The sequence below is a fragment of the Mixophyes fleayi genome, chromosome 12 (genome assembly GCF_038048845.1).
Source record: "Mixophyes fleayi isolate aMixFle1 chromosome 12, aMixFle1.hap1, whole genome shotgun sequence".
Lineage (NCBI taxonomy): Eukaryota > Metazoa > Chordata > Amphibia > Anura > Limnodynastidae > Mixophyes > Mixophyes fleayi.
This window is the reverse complement of record NC_134413.1, coordinates 6,627,636-6,652,448: the sequence shown is the minus strand read 5'-3', so window position 1 is coordinate 6,652,448 and position 24,813 is coordinate 6,627,636. Positions and strand designations below refer to the sequence as shown.

At 45.5% G+C, this 24,813-nt stretch overlaps 1 protein-coding gene across 2 annotated transcripts; it reads right to left on the bottom strand.

Moving 5' to 3' along the window:
* Positions 1 to 301: 301 nt before the first annotated feature.
* LOC142109272 (lysophosphatidylserine lipase ABHD12-like) lies at positions 302 to 22,764 on the bottom strand. 2 transcript variants are annotated; one of them, XM_075193384.1, is made up of 14 exons: positions 22,423 to 22,764; positions 18,882 to 19,090; positions 16,763 to 16,890; positions 15,867 to 15,969; positions 15,013 to 15,132; positions 8,725 to 8,755; positions 8,306 to 8,351; positions 8,100 to 8,229; positions 6,669 to 6,706; positions 5,561 to 5,640; positions 5,099 to 5,211; positions 2,731 to 2,809; positions 1,860 to 1,981; positions 302 to 1,048 (listed from the first exon to the last, which is right to left on the bottom strand). In XM_075193384.1, exons 2-14 carry the CDS (start codon positions 19,001 to 19,003, stop codon positions 1,027 to 1,029), a joined length of 1,134 nt encoding a protein of 377 aa, XP_075049485.1. In that variant the 5' UTR covers positions 19,004 to 19,090; positions 22,423 to 22,764; the 3' UTR covers positions 302 to 1,026. The 2 variants fall into 2 exon arrangements, with proteins under 2 accessions (XP_075049485.1, XP_075049486.1); XM_075193385.1 differs by having other exon boundaries at positions 5,129 to 5,211; positions 22,423 to 22,763.
* Between the last annotated feature and the right edge of the window lie 2,049 nt (positions 22,765 to 24,813).

The window sequence follows — 24,813 nt, the reverse complement described above, 5'->3', positions numbered from 1 at the left end:
TTTTCACACTTCTTTTCCAACCACATAAACCTGGGTTGATTTAAATAATGCAAAATGCCTTTAATTCCTGTGGACTACAGAGGTGGCTTCATTTGTGCTGGAACATGAACACTGTTCCTGCACTTCATCTGGTGCCTCTTAATGTCTTACTTGTACTGCATCTGGGGAGAATGTGGTAAAAGCTGGGTATTTAAATCTTCCACAAACATTTGAGCTTCACTGTCCTAATGAGAAGTTTATTATTTCTATTAAGCTTTTTTTTTATTTTTACCACACCAGAAGTATAAAACATTCTAACAAATGTATAAAGGAATTTTTATTGACATTTGTTTCAGAGCTATAAAAATCATGAATGTTAGTGATGCTAAAGACTCTGTGTTGTTCAGCAATGATGTCTCTGAGCTGGATATCTCTGTACCAGACGGAGCGTAACATGATCATGAAACGCGATTAATTCTTCATGTAGGATGGATCACTCAGGTGTGGCTGATGGCAGCTGGGTATTTGGGGTTTAGAGCGGGAATACCCAGTCCTCAGGGGCCCCTAACAGTGCAGGTTTTCCAAGTGACATAATTCTACCACCTGTGGATCTGTTACAATGTATCAGTCAGTAATGATTACACCTGTGCTCTAACAAGGAGATATGGAAAACCTGCCCTGCTAAGGCTCCCTGAGGACTGGACTTGGGGAAAACTGGGTTCAGAGAATAAAGTTGATTAGTCAGGTTTGCTAGATCAGGCATGTAAATCTGGACACATACAGGCTAAGGGTGTATAAAGTGTCTGGATTTAATGTCTGACTCCTACATATAGTACAGCCCTCACTGCTCTTTGTACACCAGCAGTTGCCCACAGGTGCATTTCACCCCCAGGAAAACCAACCACGTGTGTCCGTGTCAGCAGCTGCCAGTGTCCCATTGAGCAGAATACGGGGAGATGTCCTAGTACGGTGATCTCTCTTCTCCCAGGAGAAGACTACACGATGGCCGGGAGTATATAGATCATCAGCTGCGGGGTCTCTTAGACTTTAGATGGAATTCAGGAACGTCCTGGGGGGAATAAATGATTACAGCATTATAATAATGTGTACAGACCAAGAAAATCCATATACGTCGGGGTGTGACTGTACCCAAGGCTGGCCCAAAACATCATATATTACAGAATACCAGCCAAGCCCAGTTATGTCCCTTGGTGGCTGCAATGATACGTAAGACCCCCTTTCCTGCTCTGTGGGGACCATTTTAAAGTGACCAGCAGGATCTATACCCCCTCTGTGAACGTCCCACGTACACGAATGTGGCTCAGTGGTTACAACTATGCAGCTGTCTGATGTATAAACGTTGTATCGTACAGAGGTGTATTTAATGCAACAATCGCAGCTCAACTCCTGATACTGCCCCTGTCGCATGTGGTCTCCTGCCCTCATTACCTGAATGACATGGGCACTTTTGCAGAAATCATTTGCACTGCTGGGAGCACTATAATCTGATTGCAAGTTGTATCCCTGGCCACCTTAAAACATGTCAGACAAGTAGGTGATGTGTGAAGACCTTAATCCAACCACGTTTATGGTGACCACCATCCCCCTTCAGACAGGAGTGAGGAACCTCTATGGGGATAAGGTAAGTACTAATAGTAAGATATTGCCAGTAAGTCCCTCACCCCTTAGGAAAGAGACGACATTTTAGCATTTCATGCTCTCTGTTGGTTCCTTGTCCCCAGTTCCCATATAAAGTCACATTAAATGGACACTAAAGAGGATATTGTTTCTGGTTCATAAAGAAACCAAGAGGTTTGTGCAATGGCCTCCTGTAGACGGCGTCTTTACCTGGAACGAGGCTGTACACAGAGTATACCTACCAAAGCTTCTCTGACAGTTTTGGATCTTTATAGATATAGTTGTGTTTGTAGCCCAGCTCTGCGGGGTATAACACCAGCTTCACCCCTCTGCGATGATGAGAGTTCACTGCAATTTCATGGAGCTGGGAGAGGAGGAAACATCAAAACTATAAAATCTGTGGGAACCACAAATTCTCCCAGTCACAATTATATTCCATGAACACGTTCAGACGCTGCAGCTTATATACAAGGCTCTGGAGCCGTACTGAATACAAGTCATTCTTCTCATAGATAGATCATGATACATCTACTGATATCGAAGCTCATTCTCTACATGCACAAAAACATTTGCTAGACTCCAGTAAGTGAGCCAGTCGTGTATCACCATTATCCTTTATTTATAGAACAACATATTCCACAGAGATGATTTAAACATTCACGTCAGTCCTTGCCTCATTGGAGCTTACAATCTAAAGTCTCTACCAAACACACAGACAAGGGTTAATTTTGTCTGTAGCCAATGAACCTACCAGTATGTTTTTTGGACCATGGGAGGAAACCCGGAGAAAATACAAACTCCACGCTGATAAAGTCTTGGTCAAAATATAAACCATGGCCCCAGCGTTGAGGCAGCAATACTAACAACTGTGCCTCTTATTCATACTTAATACATTATTACCATATTAAAGGCTGTCCTAGCCGTCCCAACACTCTGGACAAATCATACATTTATATAGACTGAAAGATTGGGACGCTCAGTGGCAATATTTCAATCTGACAGTACTATATTAGCATGGTTGTATAACCTCATACATGTCATCATCAGAACATCAGCATAGTGGAGCATAAAGAGCGAATCGGAGGTAACTGAGACCACCAGACAACTTGTTACCTCTTTAGCCATTGTAACGGGTACAACGTTGTCATCTTCCGCATGTAGAATCATAAGAGGCGTAGTCACTACTTTAATGCTGCAGATGGACAAGTGATGAAAGTTTATTTTGCATTTACCATATTACAAAATATTACACATTTATTGTTGCAATGTTGACCCCTCCCTCCCTCTCCCCCTGCCTCCCCCTCCATCCCTCCTTCCCCTTCCTTCCCTCTCCCTTCCTTCCCTCTCCCTTCCTTCCCTCCCCCCCCCTCCCTTCCCTCCCCCCCCCTCCCTTCCCTCCCCCCCCTCCCTTCCTTCCCTCCCCCCCTCCCTTCCCTCCCCCCCCTCCCCCCCCCCCCCCCCCCCTCCCCCCCCTCCCTTCCTTACCTCCCCCCCTTCCCTCCCCCCCTCCCTTCCTTACCTCCCCCCCTTCCCTCCCCCCCCTCCCTTCCTTACCTCCCCCCCTTCCCTCCCCCTCCCCCTCCCCCTCCCCCTCCCTTCCTTACCTCCCCTCCCCTCCCCTCTCCCTTCCCTCCATCCTTCTCCCTTCCCCTCCCTCCCTTCCTTACCTCCCCTCCCCTCCCCTCTCCCTTCCCTCCATCCTTCTCCCTTCCCCTCCCTCCCTTCCTCTCCCTCCCTGCCTCTCCCTCCTTCCCCCTCCCTGCCTCTCCCTCCTTCCCCCTCCCTTCCTCCCCCATCCCTTCCCCCTCACCCCTCCCCCATCCCTCCCCTTTCCTCATCCCTCCCCTTTCCTCATCCCTCCTTCCCCTCCATCATCCCTCCTTCCCCTCCCTCCCCTACCCCTCCCTCCTTCTCCCCTCTCTCCTTCTCCCCTCTCTCCTTCTCCCCTCTCTCCTTCTCCCCTCTCTCCTTCTCCCCTCTCTCCTTCTCCCCTCTCCTTCTCCCCTCTCCTTCTCCCCTCTCCCCTCTCCTCCCCTTCCCCCTTCCCTCCTTCTCCCCTCTCCCCTCTCCCTTCCCCCTTCCCTCCTTCTCCCCTCTCCCCTCCCCCTTCCCTCCTTCTCCCCTCTCCCCTCTCCCTTCCCCCTTCCCTCCTTCTCCCCTCTCCCCTCTCCCCTCTCCCCTCCTTCTCCCCTCTCCCCTCTCCCCTCTCCCTTCCCCCTTCCCTCCTTCTCCCCTCTCCCTTCCCTCCTTCTCCCCTCTCCCTTCCCTCCTTCTCCCCTCTCCCTTCCCTCCTTCTCCCCTCCCCCTTCCCTCCTTCTCCCCTTCCCCTTCCCTCCTTCTCCCCTCCTTCCCCCCTTCACCCCCTCCCTTCACCCCTACCCCTCTACCCCTCCCTCCCCTACCTCCCTCCCCTACCTCCCTCCCCTACCCCTACCTCCCTCCCCTACCCCTACCTCCCCTACCCCTCCCCCCTCCCCTACCCCTCCCCCCCTCCCTCCCTCCTCTACCCCTCTATCCTTCCCTCCCCCTCTACCCCTCCCTCCTCTACCCCTCTATCCTTCCCTCCCCCTCTATCCTTCCCTCCCCCCCTCTACCCCTCTATCCTTCCCTCCCCCCTCTACCCCTCTATCCTTCCCTCCCCCCTCTACCCCTCCCTCCCCTCCCCCTCTACCCCTCCCTCCCCTCTACCCCTCTTCCCCTACCCCTCTTCCCCTACCCCTCTTCCCCTACCCCTCTTCCCCTACCCCTCTTCCCCTACCCCTCTTCCCCTACCCCTCCCTCCCCTCTACCCCTACCCCTCCCTCCCCTACCTACCCACCCCTCCCTCCCTCCCTACCCCTCCCTACCCCTCCCTCCCCTACCTACCCACCCCTCCCTCCCTCCCTACCCCTCCCTACCCCTCCCTCCCCTACCTACCCACCCCTCCCTCCCTCCCTACCCCTCCCTACCCCTCCCTCCCCTACCTACCCACCCCTCCCTCCCTCCCTAAACCCCCTCCCTCCCTACCCACCCCTCACCCTCCCTCCCTACCCTCCCCCTCCACCCTCCCTCCCACCCCTCCCTCACCCTACCTCCCTCCCTACCCTACCCCCTCCCCTCCCCTACCTACCCCTCCCCCTCCCCTCCTCCCACCCCCTCCCTCCCCTCCTACCCCCTCCCCTACTCCTCCCCTACCTCCCCTCCCTCCTCACCCCTCCTCCTACCTCCTCCCTCCCTACCCCTCCCTCCCTCCTACCCCTCCTCCCTCCCTCCTCCCCCTCCCTACCCTCCTCCCCTCCCTCCCCTACCCCTCCCTCCCTACCCCTCCCTCCTCCTACCCTCTCCTCCTCCTCCCTACCCCTCCCTCCCTACCCCTCCCTCCCTACCTCCCCTCCCCTCCCTCCCTACCCCTCCCTCCCATCTGACGGTGTTTATTTGTGGCTGCAATTTATGTATAACCATAGGTTGGAAAGCTCAATCTTAACCAATTTTGCACCAGTACGTGGCTGCATTGTGGTTTAGAGATAGGTACTTCTCGTCATTGGGAAACACGCAATTGGCCAGTGCCATGGTGTCCAGGAAAAAGTACTCAAATCCCGGGTAAATGTGGTAGATCTGGGAACATGAAGAAAAGAAAAATCAGTTTTAGATTTGCCATAATTAAGCATATTTCCAAATATTACTAAACGTCATCATAGAATGTTTCTAATAGGCTGTGTATAATGTACTCATCTGAAATTTAATAGAAAAATACTTAGATTAGGGTTTAGTTAGACAACATATTGAGGTAAAGTGTCTCCTATTTCATTTTTAACCTGTTGCTGTTACTGTCTATGAATAGGTTTAGTCAGTCACTAAAATCTCTCCACGGAGAGCAAGCATCAGATTCAGGACACTAAATATAACTCAAACTAATGTAGGTCTGTCCAATAAAATTAACCGACGTTACGCAGCTTCCACTGACCTTTAACAAGGGGTGAAATGCGGCAGCGTCTCGGATATTGGTATACGGGCCCTCCAGTATAACCGCGTCAGCTGGATTCCCTTTATGTGGAAAGATCATACACCATTAACCAGGGTTTATACAGAGACATGAATATCATAGCGACATTATTTCCCGGTTATAAAAAATTAAAGCAGCACTGACCCTACATTTTATATTTTCCGTTTGTTTCGTAAATATTAATGGGTGAATGTAAAAAGATAATCTGATTACCTAATTTCTGTGATGGTGCTAGTTAGTCTGCTTAGAGAGTAAACAAAAGAGCAGCAGACCTCTCCCCCCTTCTATTCCATTCCATTCTATTCTATTCTATTCTCACACTCATGGAATTCTTGGTACCTCTCCCCTCACCCTTCTGTGTCCTGCACACTCCCTAGCAAAATGGGTGGGGCAACCAATGACGCAATCCTTTGCGAATTGAGTCATTTTGGCCGCACCCTGTGGCACGATGATGAGTTCGCTGCATTTCACGTCAGGGCGGGTGGAACAAAATGACACCATCAGTGGCAGGTAAAGTCTTCTATTCAGACAGAGTCATTTTATACTTTACTATTGAGTATTGACTCAAATCAGAAGAAGAAATACGTAGAAGAAGCGGGAAAAATGGCAATGTCCCGTTATAGATTATGGAGTACAAAGAAGCACAATACTAAGTTAAGGCTTAATTTCCATTCCCCGTCTTCTACCAAATATCCCCTAAGTCTCTGTATTTTTTTTTTATAAAATGTATAGAAGAGAGAATAATAACATATAATATTTTGATATTCTAACAGGCTATACAAGCACTTAAAACTGCACTAAAACCTAAAATAAATATATTCTCTTACCCCTCCCCGTAGTTGCATTTAAATGTAAATTTACATTAATCTATTTCCACAATTCTGGCTGCTAAAGTCAGGGACAAAAGAAATATTTTAGCAATAAAAAAACCCCTTTATCTCAGCAAGGAAAAAATGTCCTGAATACAGGAATTTGGGTATGATGACTTTTGCTAATTGATGTAATCCAACATATCTGGTCACGATTCCTATTTAGTTATTCTTTCTGAATTGGGTCCTTTTCTACTCACCTTGTTCTTGTAGCTTCCTGGCTGCATTGGTGGCGATGCTGTAAATATATGAAAGAAAACACTTGTTTACATATAAATAATGATTAGTCCCCCATCAATGGTGGAAACACATTATACAGTTATAGAATTGGGAAATTACAGACTTAACCGTCTAAGAAGGGCGTTGGTGTTATAACGCTCTTATACCTTACACACAGTTTATACCTTTACGAAATATTATAAAGAATGAGACTGGCACAATATCCACCATTGCTCTCAAATGAACGATAACCAAATAAAATACATTAAACTGAATCCAGTGCATTTAACAACGCGAAGAACAAGCCTCAGATTTTATTGGTATATGGAGTAGATTCGTGTCCAAGGTGGCGTGCGACATCCTCCTGGATGATGCCTGTTGTCACACAAGAGCGCCTTGCTTTGTACAGAAGTGAGCGGGTTTGTGGAATAGGGAAAAGGAAGCTGTTGCTGTTAGTAACATCCTACAAGGTCCGCTGGGAGGAGCTGAGCGTGGAAAGGACGTTGTCTGGTCTCAGGGGCTTGTAGTGTGTCAGAAATTAGATGTAGCTATTAAAATGAAAAACCGGTAGGAGAGTGCGCAGTTTACGGGGCATTGCCTATTTACAGAAGGGATACACCCCACAAAAACACTAGAATATTGCAGCAGGTGAAAGCACTATTCTAGGAGGAAAACTGGGGGGAAGTTTGTTAAATGAAAGGGGCGCTTCTAAACAGGTAGAGGGGACATGGATATGACATGTACAATTTTGTCCTATCAACCTTTTAATGCAAATTGTGTATTTTACGGAAGCAGACGTACTAAACCGCACTGGAAAGTCCAGATATTCGCACTAGTGTAAACCCAATACTACTAACTGCTGATAAGTTAAAACAAAGAGACACCTGTCTGTAATAACAAGTCAGCAATATTTTATACAAGTGTTAAACATTATGACAAACACATCTGGCATTACAGCAGGGAGGAGCTGGGGGCCGCAGGGGACGGCTCTGGGGGATCACCTGACCATGATATCTAGAAAAATGTCAAACACCGTACAGTGGACAGGTCACATGTACCAGAAGAGGTGGTCATTCTGTGGGTTGCTCCAATATCCATGAGGTTGCAGCCTATAAACTCATTATGAAATCCCTAAATTATGAAAGCTCTAATATACAGACAGTTATATGTTCAGTCTTAAAGATTATATGGATTTATCAAACCCTCTAACAAAAAAAAATAATGTTGCCAATAGCAACCAATCAGATTCTAGCTGTCATTTATCCAGTACATTCTAGAAAATGATAGCTATAATCTGATTGGCTGCTGTGGGCAACACCTCCACTTTACCTTACACAAGGTCTGATAAATCTACCTCCTTAATACCGTTTATTCATCTCTGAACCAGTTGGCTTTATACAGAGAGAACTTACCCTGTACCCAGGGAATGTCCCCATAGACAGACAGGATTCCCATGGCTCCGTGCCTTCACCCACTCATATAAATACACCGAATCCTGGGTCACCCCCTCCTCGCTCGGTTCACCAGTGGAGTCGGCGAAACCTTAAAAATTTGGAATATGTGAAATATTGAACCCGCACGGACAGTGACACAAAAGCACCAGTTTTAGGGTACAGACCTCTGTAGTCCAGCGACAAGACGTGGAAACCGGCGCGGCTAAGTACCTGTAAAGGATTCACAACAAACCAGTGTTATGTGTCTGATAAATGTAACAGAACCGGTATTTAATGCAGAAAATAAAAATGTGAGAAGGGCGAGTAGTCTACCATCTATTCTATATACAGATCTGAGGGTAAATGTATCAAGCTGAGAGTTTTCCTGCGGGTTTGAAAGACCAATCAGATTCTAGTTATCATTTATTTAGTGCATTCTACAAAATTATAGCTAGAATCTGATTGGTTGCTATAGGCAACATCTCCACTTTTGAAACCCGCTGGAAAGCTCTCAGCTTGATACATTTACCCCCTGGTCTTTGTATTTTATGGACACATATAAAAGTAATTATTCAGAAGACCAAAGATAATAGCTGGTATTCACCTTCACTAGTTGCACTCTGTAATCAAAAGCCCTGAAAGAAGATTGAGAACAATGTGAGGGTTTCATAGCAATGAAAAATGACATTTAACCTAAAATATAGACTCTTATCATACAGGTGCAATTTATCTATAGATGAAATCACATTTCTACATCCAGACCTGAGTGACATAACACACATATACATATACATATACATACACATATATATATATATATATATATATATATATATATATATATATATATATATATATATATATATATATATATAGAGTAACAAAAGGAGGCATTTAGATGGCAATATGCAGAGATAGCAGGGAAGTAGAGTAAAACATTTGTGCAGTAATACACCTAGATTGAATGTGAAGACTTATGTATGAAAAGCAATAGTTTAAGTTTGGTTAAACTTACATGATTTGAAATCCTTCCTTTCAGCAAACAGACAGGGTGTGTCTGTTAGTGCAAACAGAGCCAGGGATGGGCGTTTCCTTTTTAAAGAGAAGGTGGGTGTGTCACCTGTCCATCAAGCTAAGGCTGGGGGCGGAGTATCAGGTATAAAAGCTTGTTTGTATCATTTGTGCACTGAGACCAACGATGGGGAAGCTGGCTGGTCTTGAAAGAGCTGAGCTATGGCTAGCTAGCGTTTAGGGTCTCCAAGAATTGCTGTGAAATATGTACGGTGTCAAAACATTTACCATCCTGACAATAAAACTACATAAAAAGGAAGAAGTTGTTCGCGTGTGCTTCTGCAGTAGCGGGCTCTTGCCACAAGTGGTGTCAGGAGTGGGATACTCCGGGAAGCAAGTTTTCGCTATCCAACCCGCGCAGACGTCAACATGGAGGAAGTACTGAGAACCCTCGTGAATGTGGCCGCTGCGCAGCAACAGCAGCAAGCTCAGATGCTACAAGTCGCCGAGGCACAGGTGGAAAACACAAGGCTCTTAAGGGAAGAGTTAAGCCAGGTGAGGCATGACAGAAATGAACCACCTGGTCCAATTCTTCAGAAAATGTCGCCAGGTGATGACATAGAAGCATATCTGGTGTCCTTTGAGAGACTTGCAAAAAGCCCAATCTTTAGGAGGCCATTTTGCCCTGAGAGGCTGGCGCCATATCTGACTGGTGAAGCTCAGCGAGCTTATATGGATCTAGATGAGGACCAGGCCTCTGATTATTCGTGCCTAAAGTCTGAGATATTGGCTCGCATTGGAGTTTCCGGGCCAGGCAGAGCCCAGCGCTATCACCAATGGCGCTATGATAAAGAAAAACCAGTCAGAGCGCAAGTGGCAGAGCTTTCTAAAATTTTAAAAGAAATGGCTGCAGCCTGAGGAGAATTCACCTTCTCGGATTATTGAAGTTCTGGCGATAGATCACTGCATCCGGGAGCTGAACCGCGATTTGCAAAGGTGGGTGCTGCAATCAGACCCACAAACATATGAAGAGGTTGCCACTGTGGTAGAAAGGTTTTGTGCGCTACAGCAAATGACTAAAGAACCTGCATTTGTGCCAAAGCCGCTGCCACGCCAAAAGCCAGGTTTGACAATCCTTGCCACAGGGCCCAATGGCAAAACTGCTACAGACAGAGGGCCAGGTGCAAAGCTGTCTAATCTGAAATGTTTTGAATGTGGTGAGTAAGGCCACTTTAAGGCAGAGTGTCCTAAACTACAGGAACCCATGGACTGTTCCGTGGCACATATTGGGCCTGCATTTCCAAGCTGTTTTACCATGAGTCCCACATCAGGAAGTCCTTGTTTGTTCAGGGTGACTGTGCTAATCAACAAAAACCTTGTTCTGGCCTTGGTTGACTCGGGGAGTGAACTCTCATTGGTTTCCAGCTCTGCCTTACCCGAAACCATAACTTCTCGGTTGCCCAAGGTGAAGGTTCTTTGTGTACATGGCACGACAGAGGAGTATGAAAGAACAATACTACCAGTCACACTCAAAGACAAAACTGTTATGGTGGTAGCCAGGGCTGTCTCTTCCATTGGGCACGATGGGCAGGTGCCCGGGGGCCCTGCAGGCAAGGGGGGCCCAGCCGAATCCTAAAAAAAAAAAAAAAAAATTAATTTCTTTTTTTAAAATACTTACCTTGCGGTCACATCAGTGGTGATCCGGCTCCCTCCCTGGTCCCCTCTTCCGTGCTGTGCTCGCAGTGATGTCACGCCCAGCATTCACTGCAACCACAGCACGGAAGAGGGCAGAAGAGACTCAGCGGCGCAGAAAAAAAGAAGAGGATCGGTTAAGGGGGCCCCTATCTAATATATATATATATATATAAAAAAATTTAGGGGCCCGGTACACTGCATTGCCCGGGGGCCCATAAAGTTGTTAAGGTGGCCCTGGTGGTAGCTGCCATAGCACCTAAACTCCCATATCCACTCATTTTGGGGCGAGACTTCCCACTGTTTAATGATGTCCTCGGTGAGCGGATCCGGCCGGACATGCCGGCAACTGATGCAACGGTCGGAAGCCCGCTCTTAAAGGAACCGCCTAAGAATCCACAACATCTGGACATCGATCTTTGGGAACCGCCAAATCGGAATGCCATCCTGGGAGTCACAGCAGGAGTTCCATAAAAGCATCCACCTGCGGGGAAACATGGACAGTCCAAACTAGCATTGGTCGGTGATGTCGCAGATGAGCCCACCCCGCCTGTCAGTGAGGATACGGACTGGTCCGCAATACCAATTTTGTTTCCTCTGCAGGACTTTGCTCGAGACCAACTTAATGATGCCACTTTGGAACATGCCTTTAACGGTGTGACTGAGATAAATGGGGTAGCGAAAGCCGCCCAGCCTGCAGAAGGTATACCATATTTTATTGTTAAAAATAATTTCCTGTATAGAGTTGCTACTGTACAGGGGGAAAAAGTAGAACAATTAAATGGTTCCTCAGGTCCATGTACCCCTAGTGTTAAAAGCAGCACATACACATGTCTGTGGGGGACACCTAGGGGAGGATAAAACACGGGAACGAGTTCTGCTTAGGTTTTACTGGCCCGGTGTACACATGGCAGTGAAAAAGTATTGCCGGTCCTGTCCCATTTGTCAGAGAACCTGTCCCAAACCCATGTACAGGGCACCTCTCATTCCAATACCAATAGTACAAGTTCCATAACGGATAGCTATGGACCTTGTGGGGCCCCTGGAAAAATCCTCATGTGGGCACCAATATATACTAGTGGTGCTTGACTATGCAACCAGGTATCCAGAGGCAATTCCCCTACGAAACATAAAGTCCAGCACCATAGCTAAGGAACTTGTATTGATGTTTACACGCTTGGGAATACCCAAAGAAATTCTCACAGATCAGGGTACTCCATTCATGTCTAAACTGATGAAGGACATGTGCCAGTTGCTAGGGGTTACGGCGCTTCACACCTCTGTATACCATCCACAAACAGATGGCTTGGTGGAACGCTTTAACCGCACATTAAAGCACATGCTCAGGAAAGCAGTGGCTCAAGAAAAAAAAGATTGGGACACTCTTATTCCCTATTTGATGTTTGCCATCCGTGAGGTACCTCAAGCTTCAACAGGGTTTAGTCCCTTTGAGTTATTGTTTGGGAGACAGCCCAGGGGTATCCTGGATATGTTAAAAGAAGGGTGGGAGCAGCAAGGTCGAAGGGAGCCAAATCTGCTACAATTTGTGTCCCAAACGTATGAGAGGCTAGGAAAGATAGGGCCCATTGTGCAGCAACATGTAAAAGAGGCTCAGGAACGACAGAAGAAAAGTTATGACAAAAGTGCTGTTGTTCGATCTTTCAAGCCTGGGGACAAGGTCCTAGTCCTGGTTCTCACCCAGGAAAGCAAACTTTTTGCCCATTGGCAGGGTCCATATGAAGTTCTAGAGGCTGTCGGTCCTGTCAATTACAGAGTCCGCCAGTTAGGTAGGAGAAGGGAGGAGCAAATATATCATGTTAACCTCCTTAAACCTTGGCATGATGAGGAAACCCCTCCTCAAGTAGTGAGTACTGCCAATGAAAAGTCTGAAGTGCCCATAGAGCCAGCTTTGTCCATTCAGCAGAGACAACAGACTGAAGAAATGGTTCGTCGGAACAGGGATGTCTTCTCTTCCATTCCTGGGCGCACTACCTTAAATCGAACACGACATTGTCACTGCGCCAGGAGTCATTGTAAAGCAGAAGCCGTATCCTATTCCAGAAGCCAGACGGGTGGACGTGAGAAAGGAGGTCGAGAAGATGCTCCAGTTAGATGTGATTGAAGAGTCCACTAGTGAGTGGAATAGTCCCATTATGCTTGTCCCGAAACCCAATGGGACAATTAGGTTCTGCAATGACTTTAGGCGCCTAAACAGTATGTCGCAGTTTGATGCCTGTCCGATGCCACGTGTGGATGAACTAGTGGAAAATCTTGCTGGTAGCAAATATTTAACAACCCTTGATCTAACAAAGGGTTATTGGCAAGTTCTCCTGACTTCCACGACCAAGCCAAAGACTGCATTTTCCACCTCTGATGGTCTCTATCTATATAAAGTCCTACCCTTTGGGTTGCATGGGGCACCTGCCACCTTCCAAAGGGCCATGAATAAATTGCTACGACCTCACACAGCTTATGCAGCCGCTTACTTGGACGATATAGTGATTTATACCCCAGACTGGGGATCACATTTAGCCAAAGTTGAGGCGGTCTTAGCTTCATTAAGGTCAGCAGGGTTAACAGCTAACCCAGAGAAATGTGCCATAGCCTTGAGAGAAGCCAAATATTTGGGGTACATTGTTGGTCTAGGGCATGTAAAACCCCAGCTAGACAAAGTGGAGGCAGTCAAAAATTGGGCAAGACCAGAAAAAGAGTCGCAGTTAAGAACCTTTTTAGGCTTATTAGGTTACTACAGGCGGTTTGTAAGCCACTTCGCCACTAGAGCTGCTCCCCTTACGGACATGTTAAAAAAAAGTTGTCCAGATAGATTAACCTGGTCTGACTCTGCAGAAACCACCTGGTCTGATCTTCGGTTAGCTCTTTGTTCATCCCCAGTTCTACAAGCACTGGATTTTACCTGGAGGTTCTTCCTCCAAACTGATGCTTCTGGTGTTGGCTTAGGTGCAGTCTTGTCACAGGAGAAGAATGGAGTAGAAAACCCTGTCCTGTACCTAAGCCGTAAGTTGCTTCCAAGGGAACAAAAATATGCCACTGTGGAGAAAGAATGTCTCGCCATAAAATGGGCTACAGAAGCTCTGCGCTATTATCTCCTAGGCAGAGAGTTCACCTTAATAACAGACCATGCACCATTAAGATGGATGCAGAACAACCGGGAGGTAAATGCCAAGGTAACCCGCCGGTTCTTGGCACTGCAACCTTTCAAGTTCTCAGAACATAGACCTGGGATTCTACACAAAAATGCAGATGCGTCGTCACGAAAATATGCGCTCCTCGCAAAGTCCGCGTCCCCCTACTTGGAGACGCTAGGGGGAGGGATATGTAACAAAAGGAGGCATTTAGCTGGCAATATGCAGAGAAAGCAGGGAAGTAGAGTAAAACATTTGTGCAGTAATGCACCTAGATTGAATGTGAAGACTTATGTATGAAAAGCAATAGTTTAAGTTTGGTTAAACTTACATGATTTGAAATCCTTCCTTTCAGCAAACAGACAGTGTGTGTCTGTTAGTGCAAACAGAGCCAGGGATGGGCGTTTCCTTTTTAAAGAGAAGGTGGGTGTGTCACCTGTCCATCAAGCTAAGGCTGGGGGCGGAGTATCAGGTATAAAAGCTTGTTTGTATCATTTGTGCACTGAGACCAACACTGAGGAAGCTGGCTGGTCTTGAGAGAGCTGAGCTATGGCTAGCTAGCGTTTAGGGTCTCCAAGAATTGCTGTGAACTCTGTACGGTGTCAAAACATTTACCATCCCGACAATAAAACTACATAAAAAGGAAGAAGTTGTTCGCGTGTGCTTCTGCAGTAGCGGGCTCTTGCCACAAGAGATTATATATATATATATATATATATATATATATATATATATATATATATATATATATATATATATATATATAGTGGGGCATTTATTGGGTTGAACCAATATTCACTCTATCAAATCACTAGAACTAGTGACATCACCACCTGCCTCAGTGACATCATTAGTCCCTAGTGATTTGATAGGCTGCGTTCTTGTGATTATTGGTTCAGCACAAAAACTGTCTGTCGGCATTGTGAGGAGGCGATGGCTGCAGTACACAAAATCTTATTTTATTTTTTAATTTCACACAGAGTTCGGAAGACATGAAATAAGAAGTGATATTGGTTTTCAGTTACGGTGGATCGGTCTGTAATCACCTGGTTCCCCCGTTACCATGGAGATAAATTATAACTGGGTTGCCGTCTGACAGAGTCTTCTCAAACCAGCGTTGGTCCTTTCCTGTCACCTCCTCCCCCCTGCTTGCGGGCACGGTGTGCCTAAAAAGAGGAAGAATCCATGATTAATAAGCGCGCTCCTTGTAAGACGTCTCTGCCCCTTCATCACTCCAAGCCCCGGCAATAAAAAACACGGCATTAAGGATATCGCCCGTGAAGCCAACTCCATAGATAGAAATAGAAAAATAACATCCATACTTGTAATACATTCCAAAATATTAATTATAGTGCAAATATTGGTTTGCACAATAAACCTAAATTATTTAAAAACAAGAAAAATCACCTCTGCTATGTAACCTCGAGACAATATCAGTCACTTTCACTGTTATTCCTGTGTTAAAACTCAAAATAAAACACCTGCGAAAGAACATTATATATAAAAAAAAATATACATATAAGTTTAGTTTTTTAGTGGAGGTTGTTTCTTATTCTAATCTAATTCTAATTACTACACACAGTTTAGTTTATACACAACTATACTCTCTTATAGGGGTTGATTTACTAAAACTTCTAAAAAGGAAAAGTGGAGGTGTTGCCCATAGCAAACAATTAGATTCTAGTTATTTAGATAGTACATTCTAGAACATGAGAGCTAGCATATGACTGGTTGCTATGGGCAACACCTCCACTTTTCCTTTACAACAGACAGTTCACAGAGACAATGTGCTGATGTTGAGGCTGGACTCAATACATACATACATACATACACATACCCACATACATACATACATGATGAATTAACAATATTTATTGCAATTCTGTCCAACTCCACTCACCAGACTCCAATAGTTACTCCTTCTTCAGATGTGAGGTAGAAATTTGTGGTGTGATTCAAGACCTCTCCTGGATTTTTCAAGTCCACAAACAGAGGAAGTTTTACTGGCAAGAGAATAAATTACTGAGAAATTATTGTGGGAGAACCAATGCCTAAAAAATGGTCTTGAACTGGTATCAATAGTTACAAGTGCTGGAGACTGGTTTGTGCTCTGTACAGTTTTCTCTCCTCCCTGCACTGTGTTAGTAGACAGGTCACACAGCAGCAGGGATCTCACACCACTTACTACACACTAATGTCAGGGGTAGAGCAGGAGACTGGTTTGTGCTCTGTACAGTTCTCTCTCCTCCCTGCACTGTGTCAGTAGACAGGTCACACAGCAGCAGGGATCTCACACCACTTACTACACACTAATGTCAGGGATAGAGCAGGAGACTGGTTTGTGCTCTGTACAGTTCTCTCTCCTCCCAGCACTGTGTCAGTAGACAGGTCACACAGCAGCAGGGATCTCACACCACTTACTACACACTAATGTCAGGGATAGAGCAGGAGACTGGTTTGTGCTCTGTACAGTTCTCTCTCCTCCCTGCACTGTGTCAGTAGACAGGTCACACAGCAGCAGGGATCTCACACCACTTACTACACACTAATGTCAGGGATAGAGCAGGAGACTGGTTTGTGCTCTGTACAGTTCTCTTTCCTCCCTGCACTGTGTCAGTAGACAGGTCACACAGCAGCAGGGATCTCACACCACTTACTACACACTAATGTCAGGGGTTAGAGCAGGAGACTGGTTTGTGCTCTGTACAGTTCTCTCTCCTCCCAGCACTGTGTCAGTAGATAGACATTTCAGTTAGTTCTTAAATTTTGGGTTATACATTATTAAGTGGTACTTACCCATATTTAAATAAACTACTTTGCCGAGCAGTGCCGGGAATATTCGGATGATGAATGGGACCGTTATATAAATGCTGCCAAGGATCAGTGCACACACTTTCAGGTATAAAAACCAACTGGGCAAAGGACTGAAAATAAAATAACATAAATATATATATACATTAATATAATCCTTTATTGTGACAAGACCAGCATGTACCACAGCACTGTACTATAATTATCCTCACATCAGCTCAGTGGATTAGAATGGAAGTGACCCTCCTTACACCCGATTACAATGAAGCACTGGAGTGTATTTAATAAAACAGTGCAGGCTGAACATGGCCGGTAGCAACCAATCACGTATCAGCTTTCATTTTTTTGTCTTCGCTAGACTGCTGAAAGCTTACATCTGATTGGTTGCTATCGGTTACAGCACATCATTGCATTTTGCACCATTTTATTAAATTACCATCACTATGTTAACTGCAGTGTTTTAGACATGGCCGTCGGATAAACCGGTCGACATGACTTCTTAACTTCTATAACATCGCCTCTCCCTGCTGTGTAATGCCGAGATTCACGACGCAAAGAGAGTTATTAGACCCCGCCTCCGGCAGGATCTGGGAGGCAGAAAATTCGAGAGTGTATCGGATAATCCGGGAGTGGAGGCAAATGTGAATGTGACATGGCCGCACTCCATACTGAATGTCCCTACTCTTTAATCCTAAAGTTTGGAGATATACCTTACTGCAGTGGATTCCAAACCTTTTCAGTTCAAGGGACCCTTAGGGCCTCCATAATTTTTTCAAGGCACCCCTAAGCCAAAATTATTACCAAGTAGTCCCCCACCTTGCTTACCACTGGCCCTGTCCGAGGCAACCTTGTGAGATCGCCGAGGCACCCCAGGGAGCCTAGGCACACAGTTTGGGAATCACTGCCTTACTGGGTAACAGCAAATTATGCAATTAGCAGCATTATACGCAATCCACGCTGCACTCATTATATATATATATATAGCTGTGTTTTAGTCTTGAGCTTCATCAGTGAGTTACTATGAAAGATCAGCTTTAATAATTAGGAGAAGAGAAAAATTGCACTCGCAGGATATAACAGCCCCAGCAGGGGACATATATAGACTGAAATAACTTCTATACACACAGTTGCCGTCCTGAGGCCGAGCCAATAAATGAACATGGACGTGACCTTGGAATGCAGATATAATTACAATTGAGGCTTCCGCGGGGGTCACATGATCAGCAGTCATGTGACAGGGGGGCAGTGACGTGATTACTTCATATAGGAAGTTTCACTATGTGTTACATTGTGTGCTGACTTGCAGGGCTGTCATGTGACATCCTGCTTATATAACAAAAGTTGATTTCTGTACAACCAGCTGCAAACACTATTATATTATATAAAGAGGAATAAATACATTTTTAGCAAAATTTGTACATATACTATTGTCTTGTACCTATAATACAAGAAACCTCCAAATTAGATTCATGATTTTATTCCTGCTTTGCAACCTTACAGCAGTAGGGAGCAGTTTCCATTTTCGACTTCTAGAAAATCTCCTCAATCTGCTATAAATACTTCCCAGGGACAGTCCCACTTTTTTTTATGTTCCCCTGCGAATGTTGTCCCCTATTTTTCAATCATGACCAACGTTAAGGTATCATTTATCATTTGTAATTGGGATTAATATAGTAACATTTAATAAAAATGAGTAATTAAAATTCACAGGGTCGTAGAGCACCAAGGTCCATCCGCTGAGGCTCATCAGCAGTCACCTGCCCGGATACACAGCTTCCCTGGGACTTGTAGTCACATATTGTGAGTTGTACAAACTATAAATGCAGAGGAGACAGTGGGGGGGGTTAGTGAGAAGACAGGGACAAGAACAGGGGGACACCTGTCCAGGGCTGTTATTGACCAGGGTTCACGGCTACAAATAGCTTCTATACTGCAGATAGATATCCCACTAAATGTGTGTAAACAATTGCTCCTTTGTGTTGCCCCTTTCTCAGTCCACGGTCTTAGCAGCCGGATACAACTGCTGAGCACAAAGTACAATGATGCATTCTCTGATAATGATCAGCCATGTAGCATTAAGGTTTCAATATGAAGATTTACTCACCGGCTCTTACTCTTTGTAATCCGGGCCCGCGGGTTTGGAGAATCCCGGGAGTCGGCCCGCTGACCCTTGCCATGGGAAACGGGTCCAGGGCCCCCTCTATGCGGAGGATCTCTTCTTTTCATCCTTGGTACATCTGATCCAGATCCCTTTTACCCACAGGACAGATGGACAAACACTCACTAGGTCAAAGAGTAGATATCTTCACTGCTCTAATTATGAAAGACAAAAATAAAGAGGAATAGTTTATCATTTGTCTTCTCTTCTGACAGGGTCCTAATGATCATTCTACACAGCTTATTTATTAGTTATGTATAGGTTACTTATTTTCTACCAACATAGCATTTGCATAACATTACACCATAATGTTCAAACGAAACATTCTCTGCTGCACAGTCCTATACGACAGTCCTATCTACTCACGTTTTAGGCTGCGTCTGTGGCCTGTTCACCTGAGCTGCGTTCAGCTGCATGAGGGAACGTAGCATACACATAACTGGATAGGGATCTTTGATCCCTACAGAGGTACAAACAGCGATGTGTCATATGAACAGTCCACAGAAGGGACATCGCACTGATGTTGAGGATGGAATAGAGGTGCGAGGTAAAATGAGCAGAGATTCCATAACGTAACGCCTGGGCATGACGTCACGGCACATTTTCATCTCCACAAATGATTTTTACTAGGCGCCAACAAAGAAGTTCCACTTCAAAAATGAAACTGTATGTACAGAGAATTTCGTGTTTATTGGAAAAAGTTGGGTGCCTATTGGCTACAACAGTCCCAATCCGCTCATCTCTCCTCTTACCGCTCGGCCTGTTGCTTAGCGAGTGTCGGCGCAGGAATGGGAAATTTGCTAGGGACGGGTTACAACGCCTATATTAAATAATGTTGTTTTGGTTGGCATTACCCTTTCAGCAGATAAGGACAGGCGGAGATTCACTACTGCATACCATCCAACTGTCCCAATTAAGGCGGGAAGGTCCCAGTTTGAGTTGGGAGATATGAACAACCCCAATTTGCACACACAGGCCGCCAGAACCCCAACGCTGTCTCCATTACCTCCGATGCAATGCTGGGAGTTGACGCAAGTACTGCCATCTAGAGTTTGCACAGAGTAGTGCAGCGCTCTGCACAATATATCAGTAGACGCAGCGGATCTGCGCCCAGTGACAATTTCATGCCGTGGAAACCTCTGGTTCATATAAGGTGAAATATAAGCTATTTCTTCCAGACAGCTGCTCTAATCCGTTTACGAGGAAGCCTATAGTTCTTTCTATTCAATATTAATACAATTTTGGGATGAACATCAATCATAATAAAAATCTCAGTGTATTAGGAGAACATTTAACAGGATTATTGTCCAGAGTAATTCCTCTCGCAGGAGACTGATCTTTTTCTGTGCGTTTTACTGAATTACAATGAGTTTTTTTTCTCCTTCTGAAACAGTGGATTAAGGTTATCTATCCACCAATGAGGCAGACACTTCAGAACTTGTCTATGTAAATCCAGTGTCAGGTTTAGGGCAGACAGAGATCACATTTACCAGCTTATTTGTTTCCTAATTTCATATATAAACTTCTGTTTCCACGTCTGGTTCTTCCTCCACCCCCGCCCCTCTCCCTGTTCTTGGCCACCTTCTCTTTTCACTCTATACTTCCTCCCTTGGTGCTCTTATCTCCTCCTTCGGTCTCCAGTATCACCCTGTATGCTGACGAGATACAACTCTACATCTGCTCGCCCGATCTCTCGCACACCCTCCTCTCTCGTGTATCTGACTGCCTCTCTGCCATCTCCTCCTGGATGTCCTCGCGCTTTCTCAAAATTAACATCTCTAAAACGGAGCTCATTGTCTTTCCTCCCCCTAGACTCACCTCACACCATGACCTCTTTATCGTTGTTAACAACACAACCATCTCCTCTGTCACCCAACTCCGCTGCCTGGGTGTCACCCTCGACTCCTCTCTCTCTCTTTTGCCCCCACATTCAATCCCTGGCCCAAACCTGTCGCTTTCAACTGTGTAACATTGCCCACATCCGGCCCTTCCTCTCTCAGGAGGCCACTAAAACTATCATCCACGCACTAATCATCTCCCACCTAGACTATTGCAACCTCCTCCTTACTGGCCTCCCCCTCTCCCATCTCGCCCCCCTCCGCTCTATACTCAATGCAGCCGCAAGACTCATCTTCCTCTTACGCCGCTCCTCCTCTGCCTCCCCTCTCTGCCTTGCTTTGCACTGGCTCCCCGTCCCCTACAGAAACCTCTTCAAACTCCTGACCACCATGTACAAAGCGCTCTCCCAGTCTACTCCCCCTATATCTCTAACCTCCTCTCCATTCACACTCCTGCCCACTCCCTGCGCTCGGCCAATGACCGTCGCCTCTCATCCACTCTCATCACTTATTCCCACCCCAGAATCCAAGACTTCTCCCGTGCCACCCCTCTTCACTGGAATGACCTCCCTCGCTCCATCTGTCTTCTTTCAAACGGGCACTTAAAACTCACCTGTTCCTCAAAGCCTACCAACCATCTACTTAACCACGTCATTTCCTCCGCTCCTTCTCCCCTCGACCCCTTTTCTCTCCCACATACGTCATCTTCATCAGCTCCCTTTGTGCCTGAGTTTTGTTTACCCTCCCTTAAGATATAAGCTCGTATGAGCAGGGCCCTCTTCCCTCCTGTCTCCATACCTGTTCTTTTGCTCCGTCTTTACCGCATTAGCCTGCCTGGAGTTTCTGAAGTTTTGGTATTTTTTGTTTATTGTTCAGTTATGTTTCACCCTGTATAGTCTACTGTTTGTGCTGTGTACGGCGCTGCATAACTCTTGTGGCGCCTAACAAATATAGGATAATAATAATAATAAATATTTTAAAAATGTATCAGATAATCTATTTTTCTTCAACAAAAATAAATATTTTTAACTGAAACCTAAATAAACATCAAGTCTTTTTCTAAATTTCGGCATAAGCATTGTACCTGTAACTTATCCTGTTGGGCAACTAAAAGAGAACTGGATTCCTGTAAGAAATTATCTTCAGGAACAGAAATTGCTAATGAACCCCAGATGTTCATGAAGTAAGGGGGTTAGAAAAATATCTGTAGCTGCTGTTACTGGTTTCTAAGTACTGTCAAAGATATTATCAATAAAATATTAATATATATGAAGGTTTATGCAGAGCTTAAGGTTATTAAACTAATAGTTTGTAAATTGTTAGAAGATTCTAAAAATGGCTCAGACAATAAGAGAACTGGTACAAGTTTATAGTCCTGTAATTTGTGGAGTCACCTGATTGTTTCTAACATTGTGTTGCAGGGAGTAATTGCATAAAGTCCCCCATGTGTGTGTTGCTATATAAAATAATCTTATATTACCGGCTATATAAAATCTATGATTATTAATGACACCTTAAAATGATTGACTGTAATAAGTATCTATTTGCTGTGCAAAATGTTGCATTATTCATCCGATTTGGAAATCTCCATCCAGCAAACTGGACCCACAAATATACCCATAATGAAGGACAATATAGAAGGTACATACCACTGCAGGATCAGCTGGGATCCATTCATAAGTATAAGTCTGTCAGCTACATGCTGAGTGTTCAGGTGTAGATGATTTAAGCAGAATGTTCAGTATAACAACAAGCAACTCATATGTTACAATGTTACCACAGGCAGTTATGGATCTTCCGCTTCCTGAGTCACATTCACCGTTATGGTTCTGGCTAAATCCCCTTCAGTTCAGGAACCTCCACACGTCACTATGACATCACAGGGTCATGTGACTGGTCACATGGTGCAGAGTTTAGGCTGCTGCAATTCCCTGGTAGTCAGTGCAGGAGCTGCAGCTTCTCTGTCTGTTCCTGGAGTCACTGTGTAGAAAAAGGTCAGAGGAGGAGGAGGTAATGTGACAGGAAGCTGCAGAGATGGATTTAGACCTCATAGGGCAGTGATGGCTAACCTGTGACACTCCAGGTGTTGTGAAACTACAAGCCCCAGCATGCTTTGCCAGCTATCAGCTAGTTATCTACTGGCAAAGCATGCTGGGGCTTGTAGTTTCACAACACCTGGAGTGTCACAGGTTAGCCATCACTGTCATAGGGCCCTAGGCAAGATAATGGTCCCCCCCTCCATCATGCTTTTGCCCTTTTATCGTCACACTGGGCACCCTTCACCATCACACTGTGCCTTCCATATTCTTTCTCCCCTTGTTTATTTCACCTTACACTGCCTGTTCCACATTTCTGTCATCATGCCCCTCTGATACATATTTTTGCCATTATGCCCCTCTGCTACTAAATATTGCTATCATGACCCTCATGCCTTTCTGCTACTAATTATTGCCATCATGCCCCTCTGCTACTAATTATTGCCATCATGCCCCTCTGCTACTAATTATTGCCATCATGCCCCTCTGCTACTAATTATTGCCATCATGACCCTCATGCTCCTCTGCTACTAATTATTGCCATCATGCCCCTCTGCTACTAATTATTGCCATCATGCCCCTCTGCTACTAAATATTGCCATCATGACCCTCATGCCTCTCTGCTACTAATTATTGCCATCATGCCCCTCATGCTCCTCTGCTACTAATTATTGCCATCATGCCCCCATATATATATTATTGCCATCATGCCCTCTCCCTTAATACCTGTTCCAAATTTCTCTGACATGGCCCCTCCGTTAGTTAACTTATCTTCTATTCTGCTTGTTTACTTCTTTGATCGATGTCGCGCTGCCGCTGCTCCTCCTCTCTGCTCAGCCACTGCTCCTCACCACTTCTCACTGAAAATCGTCATTTTCAGTAGGAGAGGAGACTGCCGGGTCCCGACGGTCAGCTGACTTCTTTTTTTTTTTCCCTTCTTTCTTTTCGGCGTTATGCCAGCGGACAGAGGGGGATGGCAGGCGGAGGGGAGCGCCCCTCTGCTTTGCCTACCCCGTTCACCGTCGGCTCTGACAGGGCCCTTTAGGTACCGCTGGGCCCTAGGCAGTTGCCTAGAGTGCCTAGCGGGAAATCCGGCCCTGGGAAGCTGTGTGTGTGTGTGGGCATGTGTGAAGGTGCTGGGCAGAGGGGGGGCATGTGTGAGTAAAGCATGTGGGCACAAGGTGCATGTGAGGGAGAAGCCTCTTCCCCACACGGCCCCTCCTCAACCAACAATACCCTGACAACACTCGCCAGCTTTTCTCTGATATTCCCCATGACACAAGCTCGTTATCTTTTCCATCACATGCCCTCCTGCCCACAATCGCGTGTCACTGCTGCCCACCAGCTTTTCCCTCACAGGCCCCGCTGCCTCAATCCCGACACCTCTCTTACTTCAAAATGAAGAGGCATCTTTTATTTGAAAGAGGAGTACAGCCTTACCAGCAATTGTGATAATAATACAGAGACCATTATTGCCATAGATGTTGTGGTTTTGTTTTTTAACAATACTGTATCTGGTCACATTTTACTCAGATGGTATTAGCATTACAGGCCGTGAGTATAATTGCTTTTGTCACAACACCGTACATAAAAGATCTCACAAAAATACATATAAATACAATACATCCAGTTTTCTACGCACTTTTTTAGGTGTCATACTTCAGCCTTCTCACTTATCCATAACTTTTTCACTTTGATATTTTTCAGGCATTCATTGTGGGACACCAGTGTTAAATATGATTTTTTGTTAAGGCCTCATAAGACCTTTGTTCAGCCATTTTATTGTAACTTGCATAGAAATATTATTTGCTAGAAGAGATTATTCATTTTTCTACTGATTTTGCAGGCCTTGAAGTTGAGCTGATAGAGAACAGCAAAATAAATGTATCAAGAATAAAACAATAAGTAGCTTCATATCCAGCTGGTAGTATGGCAGCTGTGCCCTTGATGTTGCACATAGCATATCTCCAGCTCCCCTTGAGATAAAAAACAATAGGCTCATCT

Bases quoted from the DNA above. Each gene is read 5' to 3' on its own strand.
- LOC142109272 (XM_075193384.1), bottom strand. From the start codon at position 19,003: ATGAAAAGAAGAGATCCTCCGCATAGAGGGGGCCCTGGACCCGTTTCC. The intron at 15,970-16,762 runs GTAAGTACCACT...TTCTCTTGCCAG, and splicing joins AGTAGTTTATTTAAATATGG to TAAAACTTCCTCTGTTTGTG. The intron at 5,212-5,560 runs GTCAGTGGAAGC...TCATGTTCCCAG, and splicing joins CATTTCACCCCTTGTTAAAG to ATCTACCACATTTACCCGGG.